The following is a 27,057-nucleotide window of genomic DNA, read 5'->3' as shown; positions in this document are numbered from 1 at the left end:
TATTTCATATTTACCCTATAAGTGTATTTGAAAATATTACGCTGGAATGCAGCTTACTTTCAAATATTTGTGTTTCTCATAAAGTGCAGAGCAGTGATAAACAGAGTAGGAGGATAAGCACATTTGAATTCCTTATGTTCATGGTCTGGGGAAGCAAGTGTATTCTTATCCACGGAGAATGGAAATTCAACAAGCATTCACTCATTATCCAGTGGGTTTCAGGCACTGCAGACATTATGCCAGGCACTATGATAGGTGCAGTGAAGAAACACATCTGAGTAGCTTATGTGTTCCGTTAGGTACCAAGGAGACTGATTTGCCAATATTTATATACATTTGCCTAAGGTGCCTGCTTATGGGAGATATTTATTGATGATGTCTTTCTTTCCACAGTTAGAGTGAGGCTTCAAATATAAATTCTCAAGGAAGAGGAAATACCTCTTACCTGTGTGCAGCAGCTCTCAGCTTACAATATACATCTGAGAATTACAATTTGTAAGCCCACAGACACAGAGGAGGGATCAAAATCATGGGACACAGAGAAGATTCAGCAGAGTCATATGGAGTTTTAACCAGAAAAATAATCAAGATCTCATGTAGACAGCCCAGGGTTTTCTCAGTAAATTACCCTTCTGATGTTGTCCTATAGATGTTTTACAGGTGACAAGTACTAGGTGTCTGAACAAAAGGAAACATCATGAAGGAAGTAAGAGAGAATTGAAATAAGCACTGAGCAGGAGTGTCAAGGACGTGCTCCGCAGGTACACTGACTGCTCTGTTTTTGCACCAAGATATTCAGACCCCAATCCTTTTATGATTAATGAGTGACATTCCTTATTCTTGTAGGTAATTCAGGCCCCAGGAAGGTATTACTTCCTGAATGGACCTCCTCATGCCTCCCAACAATGTGACTGAGTTTGTTCTCTTGGGACTCACACAGAATCCACACCTGCAGAAAATACTCTTCATTGTCTTTTTGCTCATTTTCCTATTCACCCTGCTGGCCAGTCTGCTCGTGGTCATCACCATCTCCCTCAGCCCCACACTTTCAGCTCCCGTGTACTTCTTCCTCACTTGCTTGTCCTTCTTAGATGTCTCTTTCACCTTTGTCCCCACCCCTAGAGGAAATAGATGTACATAAGGAAAATCCTTTCACCAGAGGAAAACCATCTCCTGGGGTGGCTGCCTGACTCAGCTCTTTTTGGAACACTTCCTGGGAGCATCAGAGATCATCATCCTCATTGTCATGGCCTGTGACCACTATGTGGCCATCTGCAAGCCTCTGCACTACACGACCATCATGCAACAGGGGCTCTGCCAGCTCCTGGTGGTGGTGGCCTGGACTAGGGGGATCCTACATGCCACTCTGCAGATTCTTTTCATCAACTTGTGCTTCTGTGGTCCTAATGTCATTGACCACTTCAGTGTGATTTCTTCTCACTTTTAAAACTGTTCTGTAGTGACGTTTACAGGTTTAGGACTGTGGTGGCTGCTAACATGGTGGCATGTGCTTACTGATTTTTTTCATGCTACTCATCTCCTGTGTAGTCATCCTGAGCTCCCTGAAATCCCATGGCACTGAAGGATGATGCAAAGCTCTGTCTACATGTGGCTCCCTCTTTACAGCAGCAGTGCACTCTTTTGTCTCATGTATATTCATCTACACATGTCCTGTGACCACCTACCCATGGACAAGTTGGTGACTCTGTTTTTTGCAATCCTCACTCCCATATTTAATCCTATCATTTACACAGTGAGAAACACAGAGGTGAAAAATGCCATGAGGAGTCTGTTGAAGAGGAGAGTAACTTAGGTTGTTCATGATGCCAAGAATGTGATGATTTATATACATAGGGAAGTTTATACCTGTTGTAAATTGTGAAAAAAATAATTCAGAAGTTTTGTGGATCACTGACAGGAAAACAGGGCCTAGAAGCTAACATTTGTTGGGTATTTATTATTGGCTAAGCATTTATTAGGCATTTTTCTATGACTTGTAATGTACTGTACCAAAGCTTTAATGAATGTTCATGGTCATATCTTCAGAATAGCCAATGGAGAGAACAACTAGAAACCCCTGGTTTGATGATTGTAGAGTATGTTTTTCTCCAGAGTCTTCCTGCTGCTTCACCACATTTTTCATACATGTTACTTGGATGAAATTAGTTTTTCTATCGGACCTTCATCTCAGAACTCTTGTTTTTGCTTAGTCTTGGCAAAGCCAATAAGGGATAGAAATTCTTAGATGGGTACATGTGGAAGGGACAGTTGTTTGAAGAAATCACAGCTGATTGTTTTTACCCTGCACTCTGCGTTTACCAAAAGCAAAAAGAGAGACTCCACAAAGGGAGGAAAGAATAATTCAAAATCTATCTCTCCTTTCTACCTTTTCATGGCACAACAAATAAATGAGAAATTAGAAATTTATTATTAATTTGGTCTTAAATTCTTAAGCATCCTTATGGGTTTTATATATATATATTTTTTTTTAATATAAAAAAATGTTTATACCAAGACTTAAGGAGCCACTTGTAACAAAAAGTGTAAACTTACACATTTAAACAAAAAGTATATATTTAAGTTCTAAAACTATTACTCTATAGGTCTGATACTTATTTTTACATTAAATGAACACCTTACCAGGCAAAGTCACTTCAGTTTATTCATCCATATACTAAACTGGTAATTCCATTGTTAGTGTCCCCATTTTACAGAGAAGCAAATTGAAGCCAAGAGAAATTTATTAATTACTTGCCTCACATCACACTCACTTATCCCATAAAGTGTGTCAGGAACTATTACACTGTCATGCACCTTCCTTTCAAATGTTTCAGCCACAAACTTCCAATCCAGGTCTTTAAAACTCAGTCTTACTTTCAATGAATCACAATTGTCTCTGGTATGTTTCTGTTTATAGATAAGAAAAATTATATGCAAACTTAACGATTCACTTTGACCTCCAAGAAGATGTCGTCTAATTTGTTGTAGCCCTGTCTCACCTGTAGTTATGCTTTTCAGCACTACAAGTTTTTCCTTTTTTTGAAATTTTGAGTTACATCACTTCACTTTTACAAAAGACCAACATTAATATGGTAACAAAAAATTTTTAAAGCAAACATCCCCTTCTGATTTCTGTTTAATCTGGAATTTAATTTAGTGAAAATATTAGGCATTAGTTGAGGGGAATGAGCTAATTATTGTTGAATTCCAACCATGAGGCACACATTTTGATAGGTTCTTTAATACTTTCATTTTCTTAATATAGCAAAGGTATCATTAGTGAGGTTTTTACTCCACTTCATACAAGAGGAAAATAAGACTCAATGAAGTTAAGCAACAATACCAAGTCTTTCAGACTCTTTCCTCTAGTCTTCCTGCTTCACACTATTCCTTGATACTGAAGTGGGAGGAAAGGCTGCAGAGCACAGCCACTGGAGGAATGACACAGAAATTGAGGACAGGACAAACTGGTTGGAACAAAGATGGTGGAAAATTCAACTTCCAGCAGACCTTGAGCCTCATGGCACAACCACAGGTGCCACGACAATTCCTAGGCTGACCATGAAAGTCCAAAAAGTGGGTGGGGGGCATTTTCTGGACATCCTTGCCCCTTCCCCAAAGTAGTTGGAATAATCCTCCTACTCATTAGCATATGAAATTACCAAGCTTATGAAACCTAACAAATCTGCACCTTGTGGTTGCTGTCCCGCTCGCCTTCTGAGTTGGCCTGCACTCTGTCTATGGAGTGTGTATCTACTTTTGCTTTAAACTAAACACCCCCCATCCCTCATCTTCTCTCCCTCTCACCTTTCTGAGATGGCCCACGTTCTCCCTAGGGAGTGTGCATCTCCTAAGCCATTTTCCCTTCTGAGTGGAATGGACCCCACTCTCTGCTGAGGACGTATTTCTCTAAATAAACTTGCTTTGCTTTACCATGCCTTGATCTTGAATTCTTTCCCATGTGAGGCAAGAACCTATACTCCCATAACAATATCATGATATAAAAAATACCAAAACATTGATCTGATCGTTGGCTATGTTGTGGAGATTGTCATCGTGTTCTTCCTATAGTTATTTATTTATTTTTGTAGGGTTTGGGTGAGGGGCGTTTCTTCTCTTTGGCTGTGTGTGACTTCCATTTAACAGGCTGCTTATACTCTTTTGATTTCTCTCATGTCAGGGAAAAGCCATGTAATGATCTCATTTGTGCAGATATACTACCCTTCGTGGGCATCATGGAAAGTGGGATGTAACAGGCTCAAGAAATGAAATTCAAATGATTGAATTTCAAAGGAAGTGACCCTTGTGTGAAAGAGATATTTGGAGGAAAGGTGAGCCACTCAATCATTGAGGATTGGGGGCAGCACCTTCAAGAGCTAAACAGGTGCTCCTTCCATTGGGCTTTTCCCCTTGTTGTCCCATTCTGTTAACAGTTATTACGGGGAAAATGGCTCCATGGTCAATTCAGTTTAGGAAATTTTGACTTATTTAACCAAAAAATACTGTTCAGTGGGTTTGATGAAAAACATTTCATCAAGTTTTGGGTATAGATTTGTGCAGTTGAAGCACAGCAAGAATTTCAGTTTGGTCAAAATTTAAATAAGCACATTAAGCCCCTTCTATTTTTTAAAATAAGTTTGTTATTAAAAACATGCATTTGATGGGAGCACTATCTCTCCTAAGTAGGTAAAAATGGTTTTGGAAGGATGAACATCTTTTATTGTAGATATACTTATATACAAGGCACAGACACAAATAAATCACAGACATAAATAGTACTTTTGTAACATTACTATTTTAGAGGGTGAAGTGTCTAAGGGTCTAAATGTCTAAAAAAGCACCTTAGTGGGGCAATAGTGAAAAACTGATTGAGGAATTCTGCCCTGAACCATGTCTAAATAATTAAGTCAGCATATGGGGTAACTTTAGGGTGTTAGTAAGGGTACTCTAAACACAGAGGTTGGCCAGTCATCTGTGAGGATCATATTTAGTGCAACTGGAAGAGTCTTCTTTCTCAAGAGACTTCTCAGAGTAATGACCCAGTTGTAATCTATGAAGTGTGCTATAAATGTAGGGTATTAGTAATTTTTACTTTTAAAGGTAGAAATAGAATGAAGGCTATAACCCTAAATATTTCTAAATCGAAAACAAATCCCTTAAGAATACTAATTCTTGTGCAGTGAGAAAAAAAATTAATTCTTATTTTTTCTGGCTAAGAAACATTTTAAAATCCTTTATCACGGCAACTATCCTGCAGTTAGATGTGTCACAATTTTAAAAATAGTCTTGAAAGATGCAGAGAGCCAGATTGGGTAACAGAAAAATTCAGTTCTGGTAGCAGTGAGGTGGCCAAAAGAAGTCCTACTGACAGTTTTTCATTTGTTAATAGAGGGAGATGGATCATTGTGTGGCCATTCTTCTATTGAAAAAGAGAGTTTAGTTGTGGAAAAAATAAGCGAACTGTTAATACCATGATCTGGCTTTGTGCTGGTGAAGCATCAGCTTGGCATGGCTCCAGTGAAGCTCTGCCCCTGAGAGAATTGGATCATTGCAGGGATGGATGGAAATTCACTTGTAAGCTGATTAGTGCCTCAGTCAGGAGAGACCCAGCTTCAAAGGGATGCAGTTGAAATGATGCAACTCTGCACATGTTGAAATCTTGTGTCATTTGAAAATTCTTCAAAAACATTAGGAATCCTGGTTCTGTCAAAATGACTTCCCATTAAATATTTGGGTGATTTGTTCCCAGGGTATGTCCTGATTTACTCACCTCCATGCTTGGATTTGCTAAGTTGAAACTCTAATGTGTCATAAGTCTCAGCTTTTTTATACATAAAAGTTTGTGTGAGTACATCCTCAATGAGTTGAGGCCCTTGGTTACCCTGACTTGATCCTAGAAAGTTCATTGGTACAATCTCTGCCTCATATTTATGGGGACCATCAGGCAGCTGATTTTAGACTGAGTTGTGGAGGTGATTTTAAAAACTTTTTGAGTATTAAACATGATATTATTAATTTTAAAATATTTTGAAATAATTGAATCACTTATATGCATGTACAATTATATTTAAAATGAGTCAGTTCACCTGCTTTGTCTATATAAACAAATTTTGCCTCAGAATGGAGAGCTTTGAGCTATCAACAATCTTTAGCTTAATTTACTTTCATCTTATTTGGCATTATGGAAACTTAAGGGTCCATCGTTCGGACTCTTTCCAGATTATGAGATCAGTAAATAAAAGTGTTTGTTTCGTACATGGTGTCTTAGGAAAAGGAAGAACAGGAGTTGCTGGAAAGTATAGTATACTTTAAGACAGATTTTATGTTTCCATCTTTAAAGCAATTTTCTCTGTGTGTGTATGTACTATATAAGTTATACATATGTATATAATATGTTATATATGTATATATATATTTATGTGTTTCTTTGGTACCAACTTCCTTTAACTTTATTCTTCTACTAATCAGTTTTGGAAAGACTTTATGTGGTATTTTTCTTTCTGTTTTGGTCAGTTTATATTTATTATAATTGTTTAATGAAACTGATACATTGAATTAGATGTATGTATATATACACTTATATATGCATGTATATATGTATATACATGTATGTTAGTGCTATGGGTGATGTCTTAGGTTGTTCAGGAATTAAGCTTCTTCCTTTTGGAAGCATTCTAAGACAGAATTAAATTTTCTATCTATCAAAGTATATTAATTTTTTGTCCATGGAAATTTCTACTGCAGATAATTCCATGTCCACTTATCTTTCAAGAAAAGCACAGTGAGTTAGAAATACTTCCTGACAGGAATAAGTCTTGTAAAGCCCTGCACTAGAGACAGTCTTGATGATGCACATGCTCAGGGCACAGGGCTTCTGAGGAGCACAGGGCACTACTGCATCTTAAAAATGACAACCCAGGGCCACTTCCTAAATACATTGCTCTCACCTTCCTGCTATCCAGGATTTTACTGAATAAGTCATTTAGCTCTATAAGCAAGAATAAACAAATGGGACCAAATTAAACTTACAAGCTTCTGCACAGTAAAGGAAACCATAACTAAAACAAAAAGACAACATATGGAATGGGAGAAAATTTTTGCAAATGGAACTGACAAAGGCTTGATCTCCAGAATATATAAGCAGCTCATACAACTTAATAAGAAACAAACAAATGACCCAATCCAAAAATGGGCAAAAGACCTAAACAAGCAATTCTCCAAGGAAGACATACAAATGATCGATAGACACATGAAAAAATGCTCAATATCACTAATTATCAGATAAATGCAATTCAAAACTACAATGAGATATCACCTCACATCAGCCATAATGGCCATCATATAGAAGTCCACAAGTGACAAATGCTGGAGAGGCTGTGGAGAAAAGGAAACCCTCCCACACTGCTGATGGGAATGCAGTTTGGTGCAGCCACTGTGGAAAACAGTATGGAGATTCCTCAAGAGACTAGGAATAGACTTACCATATGACCCAGGAATCCCACTCCTGAGCATATATCTGTAAGGACCCTTACTTCAAAATGACACCTGCACCCCAATGTTCACAGCAGCACTATTTACAATAGCCAAGACATGGAAAGAGCCTAAACGTCCATCAACAGATGACTGTATAAAGAAGAAGTGGTACATTTATACAATGGAATACTATTCAGCCATAAAAATTACAACATAATTCCATTTGCAGCAATATGGATGTTCCTGGAGAATGTCATCCTAAGTGAATTAAGCCAGAAGGAGAAAGAAAAATACCATATGAGATCTCTCATATGTGGAATCCAAAGAAAAAAGGAACATAAATACAAAACAGAAGCAGACTCATAGACATAGAATACAAACTTGTGGTTGCCAGGGGGAAGGGGGTTGTAAGGGACAGACTGGGAGTTTGAAATTTGAAGATACTGACAGCTATATATTGAATAGATAAACAAGATTGTACTGTATATACAGGGAAATGTATACAAGATCTCGTGGTAGCTCACGGTGACAAAATATGCAACAATGAATATATATATGTTCATGTATGACTGAAAAATTGTGTTCTACACTGGAAACTGACACAACATTGTAAATCGACAATAACTCAATAAAAGTAATAATTACAATAAAAAAGGTTATCAGAAACCTGTATTTCTCAAAAAAGCCCTTTCTATGAATCTTCCTGAAGTTGAAGCAATTCTTTAAAGCATCAGCTCCTCTTTCATGAATGACAAAAGACATAAAAAGTCAAGGTTAATGATCTGATTACATTGTTTTTGACAAAGAAATAATCAAGGTGCTATGACACAACATTTTAAGATAACAACTGGATTATGACCAATAATACTACACCAGGACATATTTAAGTTCAGAAACTTTACATAATTTCTAGAAATTTTACATAATTATATAATCCATACAGTATAATCTATGAAGGTTTATTATTCATTGAAAATCCTTCCCATGTAATTTAGCATACCAAACAACTCTAGTTAGAGTAATATTCCCCTCTGAGATGCCTCAGGGGCCCTCTGAAGCATCCCAAAGTCAGCTAGGAATTTTAATTAGAATGTGATAGAAAGTCTGTCAACAACATCCAAAAGTTTCAAAACACTTGGTCTAATAGGATCATCGGTCACTGTGAATATGTATTTCTTTAACCAAAGTGACAAAAGATTTCAAAGGCAAATATAGATCACTTAATAGCAAGGAAGTTCACATGGTCTGTTATCCATAAGTAACATTCTAAGCATCTTAATCTGTTAGCAGAGAGGAACCAAACCTAGTACTGCACCAGCCCACTTTTAATAACAAAATCCATCTTCCCAATTAAATTCAATCTGATCTCAGAATGACCATACACAAAATTTCTTTTACAGGGCTCCTGTTTTACAAGCCTTCCATAAATTTCTATAGACATATTAGTCTGTCCCATTTTTTCTATCCAGAAAAAAAAAAGTTTTTCTATTAGAGTAACTTTTTATGACAAAAATGAATATATATATATATATATAAATGATGTTATCATTACCCATTCATCTATCAATGGACAGTTTGGTTCTTTCCATGTCTTAGTTACTGTAAATAATGTTGCAATAAACATGAGAGTACAGGTATCTCTGCAGATTCCTGCTTTCATATTCTTGGATGTATACACAAATGTGAGATGGTTGAATGATATGGGAGTTTTATTTTTAATAGTTTTAGAAACCTTCATAATATTCACACCAAGATATAGTAGAGGTCCATTTTCACTACATCCTCACCAAAATGTGTTGTCTGCTATAGATCTCATAGCCATCTACCAAGTGTAAAGTGATTCCTCATTTTAGTTTTTTGAAATTTTTTTTTGATTTATATTCATTTTACAATGTTGTGTCAAATATCAGTGTAGAGCACAATTTTTCAGTTATGCATGAACATGTATATATTTATTGTCACATTCTTTTCTCTGTGAGCTACCATAAGATCTTGTGTATATTTCCCTGTGCTATACAGTATAATCTTGTTTATCTACTGTACAATTTTGAAATCCCAGTCTATCTCTTCCCACCCCCTTGGCAACCACAAGTTTATATTCTATGTCTGTGAGTCTATTTCTGTTTTGTATGTATGCTTTTTGTTTGTTTGTTTGTTTTAGATTCCACATATGAGCAATCTCATATGGTATTTTTCTTTCTCTTTCTGGCTTACTTCATTTACAATGACATTCTCCAGGACCACACTTGTTGCTGCAAACGGCGTTATGTTGTCAGTTTTTATGGCTGAGTAGTATTCCGTTGTATAAATATACCACATCTTCTTTATCCAGTCTCTGTTGATACATATTTAGGCTATTGTAAATAGTGCTTCTATGAACATTGGGGTGCAGGTGTCATCCTGAAGTAGGGTTCCTTCTGAATATATGCCCAGGAGCGGGATTCCTGGGTCTTATGGTAAGTCTATGCCTAGTCTTCTGAGGAATCTCCATACTGTTTTCCACAGTGGCAGCACCAAACTGCATTCCCACCAGCAGTGTGGGAGGGTTCCCTTTTCTCCACAGCCTCTCCAGCATTTGTCATTTGTGGATTTTTGAATGATGGCCATTCTGACTGGTGTGAGGTGATATCTCATTGTAGTTTTGAATTGCATTTATCTGATAATTAGTGATATTGAGCATTTTTTCATGTGCCTATTGTCATTTGTATGTCTTCCTTGGGGAATTGCTTGTTTAGGTCTTCTGCCCATTTTTGGATTGGGTTGCTTGTTTTTTTCTTATTAAGTCACGTGAGCTGCTTATATATTCTGGAGATGAAGCATTTGTCAGTTTCATTTGCAAAAATTTTTCCCATTCCATAGGTTGTCTTTTTGTTTTAGTTATGGTTTCCTTTGCTGTGCAGAAGCTTGTAAGTTTACTTAGGTCCCATTTGTTTATTCTTGCTTTTATTTCTATTGCTCACGTAGACTGTTCTAGGAGAACATTTTTGAGATGTATGTGAGATAATGTTTTGCCTATGTTTTCTTCTAGGAGGTTTATTGTATCTTGTCTTATGTTTAAGTCTTTGATCCATTTTGAGTTTATTTTTGTGTGTGGTGTAAGGGACAGACAAATTTTCTTTATTGCCATTGTGTTCTTTGTTGCTTGCACAATAGAAGGGACCCAAAATTCAGATTATAGACTTTGTCAATTAGTTGAATTCTTGATCTTTTGGAGTGAGTATTTTTTTCTGATAAATTTTGATTAACACTTTCTACATTCTATATATATATGCATAAAATTGTTACAAATACTTATTTTTCTTTGTTGTATACTACAAATATTTATTATGTCATTTATAATTCTGAATGTTTTCATATGAACATATTATTTTAACATTCTTTTACTTTTTTATTAGTTCTATCATATCACTGTTGAAAAATTCTATATCCTCGTAAAGATTTTGTAAATTTTAACCTTTTTAGAAAAACTAATTTTCAAACAAATTTTTAACCCATCTATAATTTATTGTTTGTTTATGATGAGGAAATATCTAATTCCAAAAGGTAAAATAATCTGCCAACATAATTAATAATTTCTTTAACAATTTGAAAATTTTCTATTTAGACATCAAATTTTACACTGTTGAGAGGGTTTAATTTGGGGGCATTTCCCATCCTTCTTCCTTTCTCCCTCAAAATTTTAGGGTCATTGTGCAAAGTTTGAAAACTTCCCATAAAATATGTTTAGGATATCACAACACTACATGTTTATTTTGAAGAAAATTATGTTTTCAATATCTTGTGTTCTCACCCAGAAAAATACATATATTGTGAATAATTGATTGATGTCTCAGTAAACATTTGTAATCATCTCCGTAGAGTATACATAAATCTTGCCTTGTCATTTTCTTATTTAAAAAGAGGATCCTCTTATTTACATTTGATTCACATTTTCAAGGATGAAGTCAGAAAGGACTTAGTGTCTTTTCCGTATGTGAATTACAGCACAATCCTAAAGTCTTGGGCATGTAACTATTACCAAACAATCATAAGGTTGTATCCAAAAATATACAATAGCAAAGACATGGAAAGATCCTAAATGTCCATCAACAGAGACTGGATAAAGAAGAAGTGGTATATTTATACAATGGAATACTACTCAGCCATAAAAACTGACAACATAATGCCATTTGCAGCAACAAGTGTGGTCCTGGAGAATGTCATTGTAAGTGAAGTAAGCCAGAAAGAGAAAGAAAAATACCATATGAGATTGCTCATATGTGGAATCTAAAAAAAAAAAAAAAACCAAAAAGCATAAATACAAAACAAAAATAGACTCACAGACATAGAATATAAACTTGTGGTTGCCAAGGGGGCAGGGGGTGGGAAGGGATAGATGGGATTTCAAAACTGTAGAATAGATAAACAAGATTATACTGTATAGCACAGGGAAATATACACAAGATCTTATGGTGGCTCACAGAGAAAAAAATGTGACAATGAATATATATATATGTTCATGTATAACTGAAAACTTGTGCTCTACACTGGAATTTGACACAACATTGTAAAATGATTATAAATCAATAAAAAATGTTAAAAAATAGTTTAAAAAAAAGAGAAAATTTGCCTGACTTCAGGGAAATTATAGACCAATGAACACAGACTAATTAACAAAGATTTTTATCTCATCAAGTGAAATAACTACACAAATTTGAAAATTAACTAATATCTGACTTGGGCCATTTGGGCACATAAAGAATACTCTAGACCAGGTGGTTTAAGCAATAAACATTTATTTTTCACAGGTTCAGAGGCTCAGAAGTCCAAGATTAAGGAGCGAGCAGGTGGCATGTCTGGCACAGTCCCCTCCCGGTTGATAGAGAGCCACCGCTTTGGTGTGTCTTCTTATGGCAGAGGGTCAAGTGCACTCGTGGGGTCTCTTCAAAAGAAAATGAATCCCAATCATGAGGACTACACCTTCATGACCTAATCATCTTCCAAATGGCCCACCTTCAAATGCCACCATATTATAAAGGATTTAACTTCGATTTTGAAGAAGGACACAACTCTCACTCTATAGCAACAATGAAAAGTGGAGGAATAAACTACATAAAATCTGATAAACTCAAATACTTAGTATTTTTGGTGAATAATAATGTAGTTGAGAAGACTGTGAGATCATATAAGAGTTTTCCACTTAACAGGAATAAAAGTCAGGACATGAGGTTTCTCATACATTGTATTTTACTAGTGAAAAGCACCCATTGCTCCAAAGATTTTAACCCGCAAGAATACAGACCAAATAATGGAGGCAGAGCAGTAAATTTTTTTGACCACATGCTTCTGCCATTTAGAGGTAGATAATATTTTATTTTAACACTGATTCAGAGATAGAAATTATTTTGTGAATAAATGCCTGTCAAATAAAACAATATATTCTGGTCTCTTTATTACCTATAATCAGTATTTCATTAAAAATAGAGATAAGATGGCATATATAGTCATCATCTTCCTTAACAATCTTACCCAGAATATCTAGTGTCAAGTTCTGTAGTTCATATTTGAAGCTGGTAGATTATAGTTTATGCAATATTTGCAGATGAAAGACAGAGCCTGTTTTTCTATAGAAGACTATGAAATATTAAAAGCAAAAAAGGAGTCAGGGATATTGCAAAAGAGCAGAGAGGTATTACCAAATATTTTAAAGTATCTGGGAAGATTAATGATTGATCTTTATGAAAATATACTTCCAAACAATGCTGGTCCACTTGAGGAGATAATATGATTACCCAACTGGGAAAAGAAGTAAGATTTGGCTATTTTTCTACATAAACTCCTTCTCCATTTAGATGTTTTTCATAAACTTAGCCACCTTATGATCAGTATTGCAACTGAAACATTGCTCTCCTTTAATGTGAACATGTTAAGCAATATACACAAAATAATATATGCAAAGTGTCTTACAGATACAAAAATAAGATACCAACTTCAATATCAATATGGGCTACCTTTGTGTGGAATGGAGTGAATAAACTGTTTATTTCATGTCTCTATTATTTTCTGAAACCTGTAATGAGTTTTATTAATTATGAGAAAGTCTACATTAATTGAGAGTAACAAGAGAAAACCTTCCACTAACTAAAATAAATCTGCAGTATTAACTATAGCTTAAATCATCATATGGAACATAAATCTATATTCTTAATGGAGATATTTTACACCTCAAAACCATACGTTTTGCCTCGGGAAATTGTGAAAACCTTAAAAACACATTTCAAACTAGTAAATTATGAAAATCTTAGAAATATATTTTGCATTGGAAGTATTCACATAATAAATACTTTTCCTCATGCCCAAATTATAAAACCTGAGGAGAAATTTACTACAGTTAAATAATCACACATGACTTTTACTGGAAATAACAATTCTTCATTGAAAATAGGGGATATATATATCCCTTCAGCCTCAATTTCTTTTTCCGGTCTAGAGACTTTTCATGGCATTTTTCATCTCTCCATTTCTCAGAGTAAAGATTAGAAGGTTCAACATAGGGGTTATAATGGTAAAAAAAAAAACACAGCAAAGAATTTATCATAGAATGAGGTCTCACATACATAAAAATACAAGGGACAAAGGACAGGACCACCACAGTAATGTGGGAGCCACAGGTGGATAAGGCTTTGTGCCTCCCTTCCTGACTAAGATTCTTCAGGGAGTGCAGAATGACCCCATAGGAGATGAGTAAGAGCGTAAAGATGACCACACAGATTGCCCCATCATTGGCACACACAGTGCGGCCAGTGGTGTAGGTGTCAGAGCAGGAAAGTTTTAACAAGGGGTACATGTCACAGACGAAGTGGTTAATGACCTTGGGGCCACAGAAGGGAAGGTTGTAAACAAAAAGAGGATGAGCTACAGCATGTAAAAACCCACCAACCCAGGCCAACAGCAGCAGCAGTACACACACTCGCTGATTCATGATCACTGAATAATTCAAAGGTTTGCAGATGGCCACATAATGGTCATAAGCCATGACCACCAGAAGACAAATTTCAGCACCACCCAAAAAGTGCCCTAGAAAAAGCTGGGTCATGCAAGCTTGGAAGGAAATGGTTTTGTTCTCACAGAGTAAATCTACAATCATGTTTGGGGTGACTGTAGTAGAATAAACAGCATCCATAAATGATAAGCAGCCAAGAAAGAAGTACATAGGGGAATCCAGGGTTGAGCTGACTACCACCACACATGACAATGAGGAGGTTGCCCACCATTGTCACCATGTAGATGAGCAAGAACACAAGAAATAATATTTTCTGAACTTGGGGGCTCTGAGTGAGCCCCAGGAGGACAAACCCAGTCACATTCCTCCTTTGTTCCATAGAGTTTTCTGGATGCTTTATTTTAGAGTACAGGACAAAAATATCTGTAAATGTAATTAATACTAGTGACTTTCTGAAATCTTAAGATAATTTGTTTATTCTTTCAGCAAATAAGCAATATGCTTTATGTTCCAGTATTCTCAGATATCATCATACAAGGCTGATTAAATCCTCACACCTACCCTCAAAAATCTTTCAGAGTAATGGAGATGCAAGTAATTAAGAGACATATGTGGGGAAATAGCACATTATTCAATAAATTAGTTGCCATAACTAGTTTTCCATATGGAAAGTAATAAAACTGTACATATATCTAATACCTTACACAAAAATAAAAATGGATTAATGTTCTAATAAAATAGCAAAGCAAGATTTCCTTTATTCTACTTCAAATTTATTAAGAATGTAACTTTCTTTATTCTAGGGGTGGGAAAAGTCTTCTTAAATAATAATTGAAATTTAAAATAGATGTATTTAACAAGTTCAAAAAATTTAAAGTATTTAGGGAAAGATACCACAATGTCAATAGACAAAAGTAGTTTGGAGAAAGATTTACATTGTAGAGGATTTACACAAGAGTTAACATCAAAATAGATGAAGATCTGTAACCAATTAACAAATAAAAATATAAACAACATTTGAAATAAAAAATAAAAATATATAAATAAAAATAAAAGAAATTTAAAATATGATTAAAATTAAGGAAAAAATACATTTCTATGGCCTTGAAACATGTACACTGAAGCTTATCTGAGAACAGAAAAGTGAGAATTGAAGTATCAGCTTGCTTTCTACAGTATTACCTTAGGTTCGTGAAAACCACTCAATCAATGTCTACAGGTAGCTACATCATCTTTTAGTTTTTAACAAACTAACAATATTTACAGAACATATTAATTGAGACTATCATCAGATTTATAAATATCTACCCATGAAAATATCCCCAATTATTTACATTTGGAATTAGTTTCTAAGAATTCTTTATGTTAGATAAAGATCATTCAGATCATTGTAATATAATAATATCCAAAAAGAGCACGACAGAATAAAATCAATCTTCCCATATTTTAGTAATCACAAAGGATTCCTAACAAAAGAGAACTTCTACAAGACTGAATTCTCACACTACCAATGTACTCTTGCAAAATGTAAAACTTAGTTCAGAATCTTGTGTATAAGTACCCTTCCTGGTTTACCTGCATAAGAAGACAACCACTTAATCCATGTTCTGATCTCTTCTGTCTTCTCCTTTGCTCTTAACACACTGATGTCATCTCTGAGAACACAGAGGACAAGGTACATGCAGCATCATTGGATCTTGAACTATTCCCATGTGACCAACTCTTACCATGTTTGCAGGAAATCTATTTCATTTCAGTCATTCAGAAAAATATTCCTTTTCAAAAAGTTGGAATTTTCAAAGTGCATATGAGTGGCCTGTTACTAAAGAACTCTGAATCTTGGTTGTGAATAGAGAACCAAAATATTCATTTTTGCAGGATTTGTTTGTATAATGAACAAATATTAATTCAACCTTTTGATTATAGAGAAAACACAAAACTGTGAATGAATTGTTTGCATACAGATTTTGCTCTTTGTCTTTTATACCAATGAAAGTGAAGTAGTTAAATAGTCTCCAATATTTTGATTCTCAATCAGTTATAATCTCCTGCATTGTTGAGCTTTGAGTTTCCTGAAAGATAGAGAATAATTTCATATACATACTTTATTATATTCTGAGTCTATCATTTCAGTTCATGAACATTTGTCCTGTGAGGTAAGGGTAAAGATCTGTAAACACTTTATCTGCATTTGAACTACTGTACATGTTATAGAGCCTTTCAGTTAGTGCATCTCCAAGTGTGATTCTTGTCTAATTAAATTCAATGGGATATTAATTATAATTTTTATGGTAGACTGCTTCCAAATATGTCAATAGGATAATCACTGTGTAGAACAGGACTTATAGAACCATGTCCTCTTGGGGAAAATTACAGCAAACAGCTTGAGGTCATGTCACCAAAGGGAAAATTCCAGTGTGGGCAGAAATGAAATATGTAAAAACTTTCTTGTTTAAACCATGGCTTTCAAAGTAGGTGAGTCTGTTTAAATTTAAGCTTTGCCTTTGAAGATGATATCTGAACTAATTTCCAAAACGTTATGAATGCTAATTTCAGAATAAGATATTTGAAGTCTGTTTCAAATGCAGATAAAGTTTGTCACGTAATTTGTCACATATGTTCAGACAGGTAAGTTGATAGAATCTGTGTTACTGTGGAAATAGAAAAAGAAAACATTTGTGGGCCTATTCAATTCATCTCAAATACCTCATGGAGCATTCTCCACAGTAGACAATACACTATGTCATGACATAATTGCAATACATTTCAAAGGACATAAATTATAGAGCACAAATGTGTATAGGTATATAAACATATGTTATGTATATATTTTACAATAATATAATTCAACTAGAAATTGACAACAAAATATAAAATTTCCAATTGATTACAAATTAAGCAACATAAACCTAAATTAACTGTGAACATTTTAAAAGGTATATTTTCAACACAAAGATAATGACACAAATGAATGTAAAAGATATATGAAAGGTATCTATGAAATATACATATATATAGAAACTATATGTAATATAGTACATATTTTTATATATAAATCAACTGGATGCAGTTAAAGGAATGCTTAGAGAGAAATTTATAGCTTAAATGCAAGTATTAGAAGACAGAAAAGAAATGAACTAAGAAATTAAAGGAAATGAACTAAGCTTCTGTTTTAAGAAGCTAGAAAAAAATAAATGCAGAGAACACTGTAGAAAGGAAATAGCAAATAGAAGACAAGTCATTGAAATAGAAATGAATTCAAAATAGAGAAAGTATCTAAAGCCAGGAATGAGTTCTTTGAGAGTTTGATAAGATTCTAGCAAAACTGGTTAAGAAAAAAAGAAGACAAAAAACCAAATTATTAGGATAAACAATGAAGACAGGGTCATCACTACAGGTTCTACATATTTTTAAAAGATAATAAAATGATATGATAAATGACTTAGGACTGTATACTTGCCAATTAAAGAAAATGGACCACTGCTATGAAAAATACAACTTTCTAAATGCACTAGGAAAAATAACTAAGTTGGAATAATTTAAGACCTAAATAAGTTAATTCTTTGGAATCCTACCATTCCAAAAAAAAATTTTCATTCCCATATAGCTTTAATCAGTGAATACTATATAAACAACTAATTGACAAACAGTACCAATCTTACATAAATACTTTTACTGCCGGGAGGAATTAATATACTTCCTAACACATTTCATGAACCTATCATAACCCTTATACTAGAATGAAAAAAAGGTTATCACAAAGAAAATAATCAGATTAATATCTTATATTTACAAAGACATAAAATTCTGAACATAATATTTAATTTGATTCTTTTGGATGTTTTCTTTTTGGATTTTTTTATTCTTGCTAATTTGTTTTTGAGGCAGGTCTTGAGAAGTGCTCTGCCTAGGGCTAATTATTATCCCTTTACTTATGCAAAATCTTCCTAAGCATTCACCCTCATGAACTATAAGGTTTCCCAGCTGGTAAGAATAGGCACTATCCCTGATTCAGTGCGAGGAACCAGCACCCTTCTCTCTAATCTACCTGGGCAGATCATTCCCCGGCCTCAGGTAGCTTTCTCAAATGCATGCACTGATCAGTACTTTTATGAATAGCTGAGAGGGATTCTCTCTAGTTCTCCAGCATTCCCTCTCTCAGTGTTTGTCTGTCTGTCTCTCTGTCTATCTGCCTGTCTCTCTTTCCCACCATTGATGCAGGTCTATAGGTCTATGCTCTGTGATATTCCATTTTCACAATTTCAGATGCTTCGTCTCCACAGAAACTCAACTTCATCTCCTCAACTGAAGCAATATACCAGGACCTTCTGAGGTACCCTTCTCTGTACCACAGCAAGAAAACTTAAAGGTAATAAACTGGAAAATCCTAGAGCCCAACTTGTTTCCCATCTCTTGGTGATCAATGTCAATTTTTCTGACATCTTGTGTCTTGAAAATAATCATTTCATATATTTCTGCTTTCTTTACTTCTTTTATCAATAACCATACAAAGATATTTTTAGCAGTTTTATTCATAATGTCTTAGAGTTGGAAACAACCAACTAATGTGTATCATTGCATAGTTCACTAGCTTTGGAATCTAACCATAGATTTCTTTGTTGAAATTTGATAAAATAATGTTTACTCATGTTTCAAATGGCTACTCAATTCTTGGTATGTAAAAATAAAGCATGTCCTTTATATTAAAGAAAAACTGTGAGCCACAAGGATATTAAGAAATTAAGTCCAAATTAAGAGTAATTTCAAAATTTCTGGCTTGTTTTTCTGCAAATAAAAGAATTAGAAGTAGTTTGTGAATTATATTTCCTCCTGTTGTGGCATCTTTCTTTTTGCTTTTGGTAAATTAATAGTGCAGGGAAAAAAATCAGCCATGATTCCATCATACATCTGTCCATTTTCTATCTAAGAATTTTTATGCCTTATTTGCTTTGCAATAGGTTAAGCAAACATAGAAGTTCTGATATCAAGGTCCTATGGAAAAACCAATTTTATCCAAGTAACATATATGAAGTATTTAGTAAAGTAGCAGTAAGAATCTGAAGAAAAATATACTCTACAATCACCAACTAAGGGTCTATAGTTGTTCTCTCCATTACCTATTCTAAAGTTATGATCACGAACATCGAAGACTTGGTAAAGTCTAAGTAACCATAATGCCTAATAAATGCCTAACCAATATTAAATTATCAACAAATGCTGGTTTATGAGTCTTTTTCTTCTGCCAATGATCTGCAAAATTTACAATGTTATAATTCTTCCTATGTATATAAATCATCACATTCTTGGCATCACGAACAACCTAAGTTACTCTCCTCTTCAACAAACTCCTCATGGCATTTTTCACCTCTGTGTTTCTCACTGTGTAAATGATAGGATTTAACACGGGAGTGAGGATTATAAAGAACACACTCATCAACAGGTCCACAGGGTAAGTCTCCACAGGACATGTGTAGGTGAGTATACAAGGGACAAAATAGAGCATCACTACTGTGAAGTGAGAGCCACATGTAGACAGAGCTTTACGCCGTCCTTCAGCGCCACGGGATTTCAGGGAGCTCAGGATGACTATGTAGGAGATAAGTAGCATGAAAAAAATCAGTAAGCACATGCCCCCACTGTTAGCAGCCACCACAATGCCAAGCTTGTAAGTGTCACTGCAGGCCAGTTTTAACAGTGAGAAAAAGTCACACATGAAGTGGTCAATGACATTGGGACCACAGAAGGGCAAGTCAACAGTGAGAAGAACCTGCACAGTGGCATGTAGGATCCCCCCAGTCCAGGCCACCACCACCAGGAGCTGGCAGAGCCAAAGGCGCATGATGGTTGTGTAGTGCAGAGGCTTGCAGATGGCCACATAGCGGTCATAGGCCATGACAACCAGGATGATGATCTCTGATCCTCCCAGGAAGTGTACCACAAAGAGCTGAGTCATGCAGCCACCCCAGGAGATGGTTTTCCTCTGGTAAAGCAGGTCAATGATCACTTTTGGGGTGGTGGCAGATGTATATATGGTGTCGATTAAGGACAAGTAAGTGAGGAAGAAGTACACGGGAGCTGAAAGTGTGGGGCTGAGGGAGACGGTGATGCCCACGAGCAGACTGGCCAGCAGGGTGAATAGGAAAATGAGCAAAAAGACAATGAAAAGTATTTTTTGCAAGTGTGGATTCTGTGTGAGTCCCAAGAGAAGAAATTCAGTTACATTGTTGGGAGGGGTGAGGAGGTCCATTCAGCAAGTTACACCTTCCTGGGGCCTGAATTATCTACAAGAATAAGGAATGATACTCATTAATCATAAAAGGATTGTGGTCTGAGTATCTGATACAAAACTAGAGCAGTCACTGTTCCTGCGGAGCACGTCCTTGACACTCCTGCCTCAGTGCTTGTTTCAGTTCTCTCTTACTTCCTCCATGATGTTTCCATCTCTTCAGACACCTAGTACCTGTCACCTGTAAAACATACATAGGGCAACATTTGATGGGTAATTTATTGAGAAAACCCTGGGCTGTCTATGTGAGATCTGGATTCCCTTTCTGGTTCCAACTCCATGTGTCTCTGGTACATCAGTTCTGTGTCCTATGATTTTGATCCCTCCTCTGTGTCTGTGAGGCTTCACACTGTTATTGTCAGTTGTATCTTGTAAGCTAAGAGGTGTTGCACACAGGCAAGAGATAGTTCCTCTTCCACGAGTATTCACATCTGAACCCTCAGCTCTAAGTGTGGAAAGAAAGACACCATGAATATGTATCTCCCATAAGCAGGCAGTTTAGGGAAATGTATATAAGTAGTGGGCAACAGGCTCTCCCTGGTACCTACCAGAACACATAAGCTATTTCAGGTGTGTTTCCTCACTGCACCTACCATACTGCCTGGCATGTCTGCGCTGCCTGAAACCTGTTAGGTGATGAGTAAGTGCTTGGTGAATTGCCATTCTCCATGGGTGAGAATACACCTTCTACTTCAGGCCATAAATCTACCAGGAATTCAGGTGTTCTCATCCTCCTGCTCTGTTTATCATTACTCTCTACTTTATGAGAAACACAAATAAACATTTGAAAGAAAGCTGCCTTCCAGGTTAATACTTTCTGGCACACTTTATCAGGTAATATGAAAATATTAATTGCCACTAGGAATGAGTATGTTATTGGGTCACTTTATTATCAAGATAACTGTAGTGTTTGCTAATTGGTATTTTTTTTTATTCTTCAAAATTCTGTTCCATATTCAATGACAGAGACATATTCAATAAGTTTACAGAACAGTAGACTTGGATTAAAGAAACTATCGTGTAAGTGTTCAGTACATGGAGGATCTGTCAAGTAAGGAAATCTTTATTTTCAAAGTTCTAAAAGCAAAAATTTATTATGAGAACAAAAAGAAATCAATTTCCAGATAAGACAGAGCGATATGTAGTGTATTACACACATGAATACATATACACATAGCACAAACACATGTAAAATCTATTACTATAAGTACCTATTAAAAGTTCATTCATTCAACACATATTTATTGGATACTGACTGTGTATACTAATATATTAATATGTGTGTAAACATAAAGTTATAAAAATTGTCCATGTGAAGTGTCTTTAGTAATCCCTTCCCTGAAATTTCATTAACAAAACTCAGTAACTCATCCCTCCATGATGTGAATGAGCTTCCCACTCCTTTGTTTCTGCTACAGGCATTCTCATGCCTCCTTCTCCCATTTTCTCAAAGCATCCATCATCTGTCATTCCTGGTTACAAGATACTGCATTACTAATAGAATGAGGAACTTTGGGGACATAAATTTCCCAAAGAGAAGGGAAAACATAATAAAATGTATTCTAGTAAAAATATGTCTTTTCCTTTCAAAGATAAGTGGATAAAAGAGCTTTATGAAGAAGTAAACATTACTCTTTCTTTTTCCTTTGGCTCCACAATACTCTTTCTAGGATTAAATTCTAAAGGAAAGTCTTTTCAAAAGAGGAAAACCATTATTTACAAATATGTTTAACTAAATGTGTTAAGAGCTGTGGAAAATGTAGACATTAAATGGAATACTCAACATTGGACAAATGGATAATTAAAATATAGTGCATCTCCTTGACTCGTGTTTTTAACAGAGGTCTTTTAAAAAATTGTGCAGTATCATAAGAAAATTCTGATGTACTATGAGTTGGGAAAATTTTGGATACAAATTTGAATTATATAGTTATTCTAATTTAATTCTAACTAACTATATTATTCTTCTAACTAATTTAAACACATATCAATAAGAAAAAAAGACCCCAAATAATTTTTACTTCTGAATTGGTAGTATTGTAGTTGAGTCTATCTTTCTTAATGTTTTTCAGGCTGAATTTTCATTGAAAACTCAGATTGATGAGGATGAGCAGTGATTATATAATTTGTAAATCCATTTAAACCTGAGCATCTGTAATTATATGATTTCTTGGGGAAAAATAATCTTACCTGTGAACTTGTCTGTCATAGCTCCATGGCTCAGGCCCCAGGAAGTTGATAGTTCACCAAGAAAGAAAGAAAGTTATAAGATGAAAAATAGCAACTAGCCAGCTACAAATCTGGTTTGCTGATTCCTAAGTAGTACCATTGGATAAGGCCTTTCTCTTGAACCTTAAAAGTGCTACCACATTTCCTGTTTTTAGGCCAATTATCTGAAGTTTGTTAGCTGTGGCTAATTGGGCCTCGGGTATTTCACCATCATTAGCAGATCTTGCCAACAACTCAATTATTTCACATAACTTAACTGAAGTTCAGAGAATTCTTACAGCATTCCTCTTTAATTGTGAACTCCTCATTATGTCTACATGAAGACAAAACATTATGACAACAGAAAAACAGAATGAGTTGACCATTGTTCATAGCAGCACTATTTACAATAGCCTAGACATGGAAACAGTCTAAATGTCCATCAACAGATGACTGGATAAAGAAGATGTGGTATATTTATACTATGGAACACTATTCAGCCATAAAAACTGACAACATAACACCATTTGCAGCAACATGGATGCTCCCGGAGAATGTCATTCTAAGTGAAGTAAGCCAGAAAGAGAAAAAAAAATACCATATGAGATCGCTTATATGTGGAATCTAACAAAACAAAACAAAGCAAACAAAGTATAAATACAAAATAGAAATAGACTAAAGGCATAAAATACAAACTTGTGGTTGCCAAGGGGGCAGGGGGTGGGAAGGGATAGACTGAGATTTCAAAATGTAGAATAAATAAACAAGATTATACTGTATAGCACAGGGAAATATATACAAGTTCTTATGGTAGCTCACAGAGGAAAAAAATGTGACAATGAATATATATATGTTCATGAATAATTGAGAAATTGTGCTCTACACTGGAATTTGCCCCAACATTGTAAAATTATTATAAATCAATAAAAATGTTAATAAAATTTTTTTTTAAAATGTTGGATGTTAAATCAAGAATAAATAAATAAATAAATAAGTTTATTTAAATATTAAAAAAGAGTTGACCATTTATGGATTTAGATATTGGATACCAAATGAGCTTAATATTAAGTCTGCATAATATTCTGTAAATTAATGATTTATGTAGGTAACTCTCTGAAAAATGTTTATTATAATATTTTGTTTTTAATCAGTCTATAATTTATACAAATTATAGTGTTTAAATACTTATTTTCAGATGCACATTAAGTGAAAATTACAAGCCCTATTGTAATATTGGCATTTCACAGAAGGTAAAATTTACAGAACTCTTTCAAATTGGTTGTATCTTGTACCAATTCTGGAATTAGATTAACATGATCATGTAAATAATTCTAGTCTTCAGTTATATTCAGAGATGGTAGAATGCACTTTTTGCAGTCATTTAAATTTAATTTCATAATATCCTGTGGAATGCAAAAGAATAAATTTTATATCCACAATTTATAACAAGTAAATAGAAGACAAGGAATCAGAATGCCGTTTGCTAAGGCAAAATAAGTAGCCAGGTCACTAAATACTGGGCCAGGATACTTACCTTTAAATTATTGTTTTACAACCTTTAATTATTGTCATGGCAAGTTTACTTTGCCACCAACTGTGAAGCCTATTATAATTATCTACTAAAATAAATAAATATTGACATTTGAAATTATTTTCAAATTAATTTAATCCAGTTCAATTTGTAAATATTCCCAAATAGCACAAACTCACTGACCATGTTCAAATATGCTTGCATTAATAACAAGAAAAATAAGTTTCACATTAACAATTTATTTTCTGGATTCCTCCAGAGAATGGGATCACTGTGAGCAGCATGTGTCAAACCTGGTCTGACTACACTCTTTAGAATAAAGTGCCATAGTAATATCTGTGATAGCAAGTGCCAAAAACAGTCTAAATGAGGACTTGAAACTGTCTAAAGAACAATAAGGAATATGAGATTTCCTGACATGTCATCATGAAAATGTCTTGAACTTGTCTTCAACTGCGGAATGAAAGACTCAGATAAGACAATTAGTATGTGTAAAGTCATCATTCTCAACATCATAAAAAATTAAGATCCATTCACAATGGCCCATAAAGTGGTCGTCTCAGCCTCTACTTAAATAAATACAGTGATGGAGAGAGAGATGGCTTTAGAACACTTACACCTGTCTAGTCTAGCTCCCCAAGTCCTAGAGTTGCCCATGAAATGCAAAGAGATAAGAGTTAGGTCTAAATCAGTGAATATTGTCCATGAAACAATTTTTCAAAAGAGGAGTCTCTGGAGCCACACCAGGCAAGTCTGTTTCCAGAATACAAATCCAAAGACAGAGTGGTTTAAAACCCTGGAGATAACAGCAAAAGAGGTTCTCAAGCATGAGAGAGCAGGACAAATTATATGTGAATCTTATCACAGTTGATCAGAAACCAGCTGAGGTATGATTTCTTGTTTTATAGGTTCAGGGACTAATTTCACAAAAGCTGGGTACCTGCCAAAGTGTTCTCATGGCAGCTTCATGCATCTCATTAGGCAGAGAATCATGTCCTCAAAATAACTAAGCACTCAAAAGCAGAGCTTATATTGTCTAGTCCAATCTAAAGGCACTTTTATCACAAAGGGACATCTCCTGTTTGCCAGAAATAGAAAAGTTTTAGGAAGTGAGAGCTGTGCTCTCATAAATCTTTTAATTTTAGTTCTAATTGACGTAGGAACAATCTAACAGTACTGATGACAATAAACATTTTGGCTTGGGCAGAATTACAGAATTTGGAAACATCTTCAAATTTACCTAAGTAAACTACTTGTGGAAATAAGAGAAGCTGTTTAAGGTTATGGAATAAGATGATGGCATAGTGTGAAGTAAAGCTCATGTCTCCTGATCCTGAAGCTAGTGTTCTTACTCTCCATCACATTTTCATAACCGTAATATGCTTGATAAATATTGTTACATCACTGAGCCCATTATTTCTTCAATAAAATATGTGGTATCCATAAAGTGGGAGGCTGGGCCTTTTTGTCAAAAGAGGAAACTATAAACATATCTATGACTTACATACATTTGCATTTTGCTAATAGACTTCATTTTTGGAAAGAGTCAAAATTAATTCACAACAAAGTCTGATAAGTTAGATAAGTTGTTTAGCTGAGAATTTTTTTCTTTGACAACTGTGGACTAATAATACCTGCTTTTGTTTTATTGGGGGGGGTTATATCCCTTATAAATAATCTCCTGAAACAATTGTCAAAGGGGATTCCATATTCAAGGGACTAAGGGTAAAGTCATCTTCCTAATAGTGAAATCGTTTTAGGAATATATTTTATTGTTTGGTTTTGAAAAGCATCTGCATTTAATTGCTACTAATATTTGTTAATCTAATAAAGTGTCACATCTAATGGCATATAATAAAAAATATTTTATATACTAAACCATAATCAAATACCAGTTCCAAGGAATTCTGTACACAAAAAGTTCACACAATGTGGGGAAGTATATTTGGGCTCAAATCTAACTTACATTTTCTGTGGTCTAGTTATTTAACCTTTCTGATCCTCCATTTTTTTCTGTAAAATAGGAACACTGAATTTTAATTTTATGATGTGGTAACTTGAGAACACTTTAATATTTTCATATCTGCTTAAAGTCAGTGTGATCAATTTTTTAAATCACTGACAATTTTTACCCAACAGAACAAGAAATCCAGCATAATTTTAAATATTAGGTATGTCAGGTGTGTGCCAAGAGGATACGGGCATCTTCTTTTCTATAATATATTCCACTCTATCCTAGATACCAATAAGCCATACAGCTTTCTGAATTCCAACCGCTTATACACACAGACGTATAAAATTCTGCAATTAGGAAGGGGAAAATTTCAGTCACTACAAAACCAGAGAGGGTCTGATGAAATGCTGTGTTTTTCCTGATATCATTTGAAGTGCTTGAAAGAGCATTAATCTGAATTTAGAAAAATACAGACCTGAAGACTAGCGGTGTCTCAGACAGTTTAACTTTTCTGAAGTTCAATTTTCTTCATCTGTAAAATAGGAGAAATCCTAACTATATCTACCTTGCAGAGGTGCTGTCAGTGTCAGGTGAGAGGTGTGGGAAGGCTTTGAAATAATAAA

At 34.9% G+C, this 27,057-nt stretch overlaps 1 protein-coding gene and 2 pseudogenes across 1 annotated transcript; 1 reads left to right on the top strand and 2 right to left on the bottom strand.

Moving 5' to 3' along the window:
* The first annotated feature begins 868 nt into the window (after nucleotides 1-868).
* On the top strand, nucleotides 869-1,813 carry LOC105106555 (olfactory receptor 4C3D-like; annotated as a pseudogene).
* Nucleotides 1,814-13,793: 11,980 nt separating this feature from the next.
* On the bottom strand, nucleotides 13,794-14,834 carry LOC105106557 (olfactory receptor 4A47-like; annotated as a pseudogene).
* A 4,935-nt stretch (nucleotides 14,835-19,769) lies between these two features.
* LOC105106554 (olfactory receptor 4C3D-like) lies at nucleotides 19,770-20,702 on the bottom strand. Its single transcript, XM_011000366.3, has one exon. The coding sequence runs from the start codon at nucleotides 20,700-20,702 to the stop codon at nucleotides 19,776-19,778; it is 927 nt and encodes a 308-aa protein (XP_010998668.2). The 3' UTR covers nucleotides 19,770-19,775.
* Between the last annotated feature and the right edge of the window lie 6,355 nt (nucleotides 20,703-27,057).

Source organism: Camelus dromedarius, chromosome 28 (assembly GCF_036321535.1).
Source record: "Camelus dromedarius isolate mCamDro1 chromosome 28, mCamDro1.pat, whole genome shotgun sequence".
Taxonomy (NCBI): domain Eukaryota; kingdom Metazoa; phylum Chordata; class Mammalia; order Artiodactyla; family Camelidae; genus Camelus; species Camelus dromedarius.
This window is presented reverse-complemented; position numbering and strand designations above follow the sequence as displayed.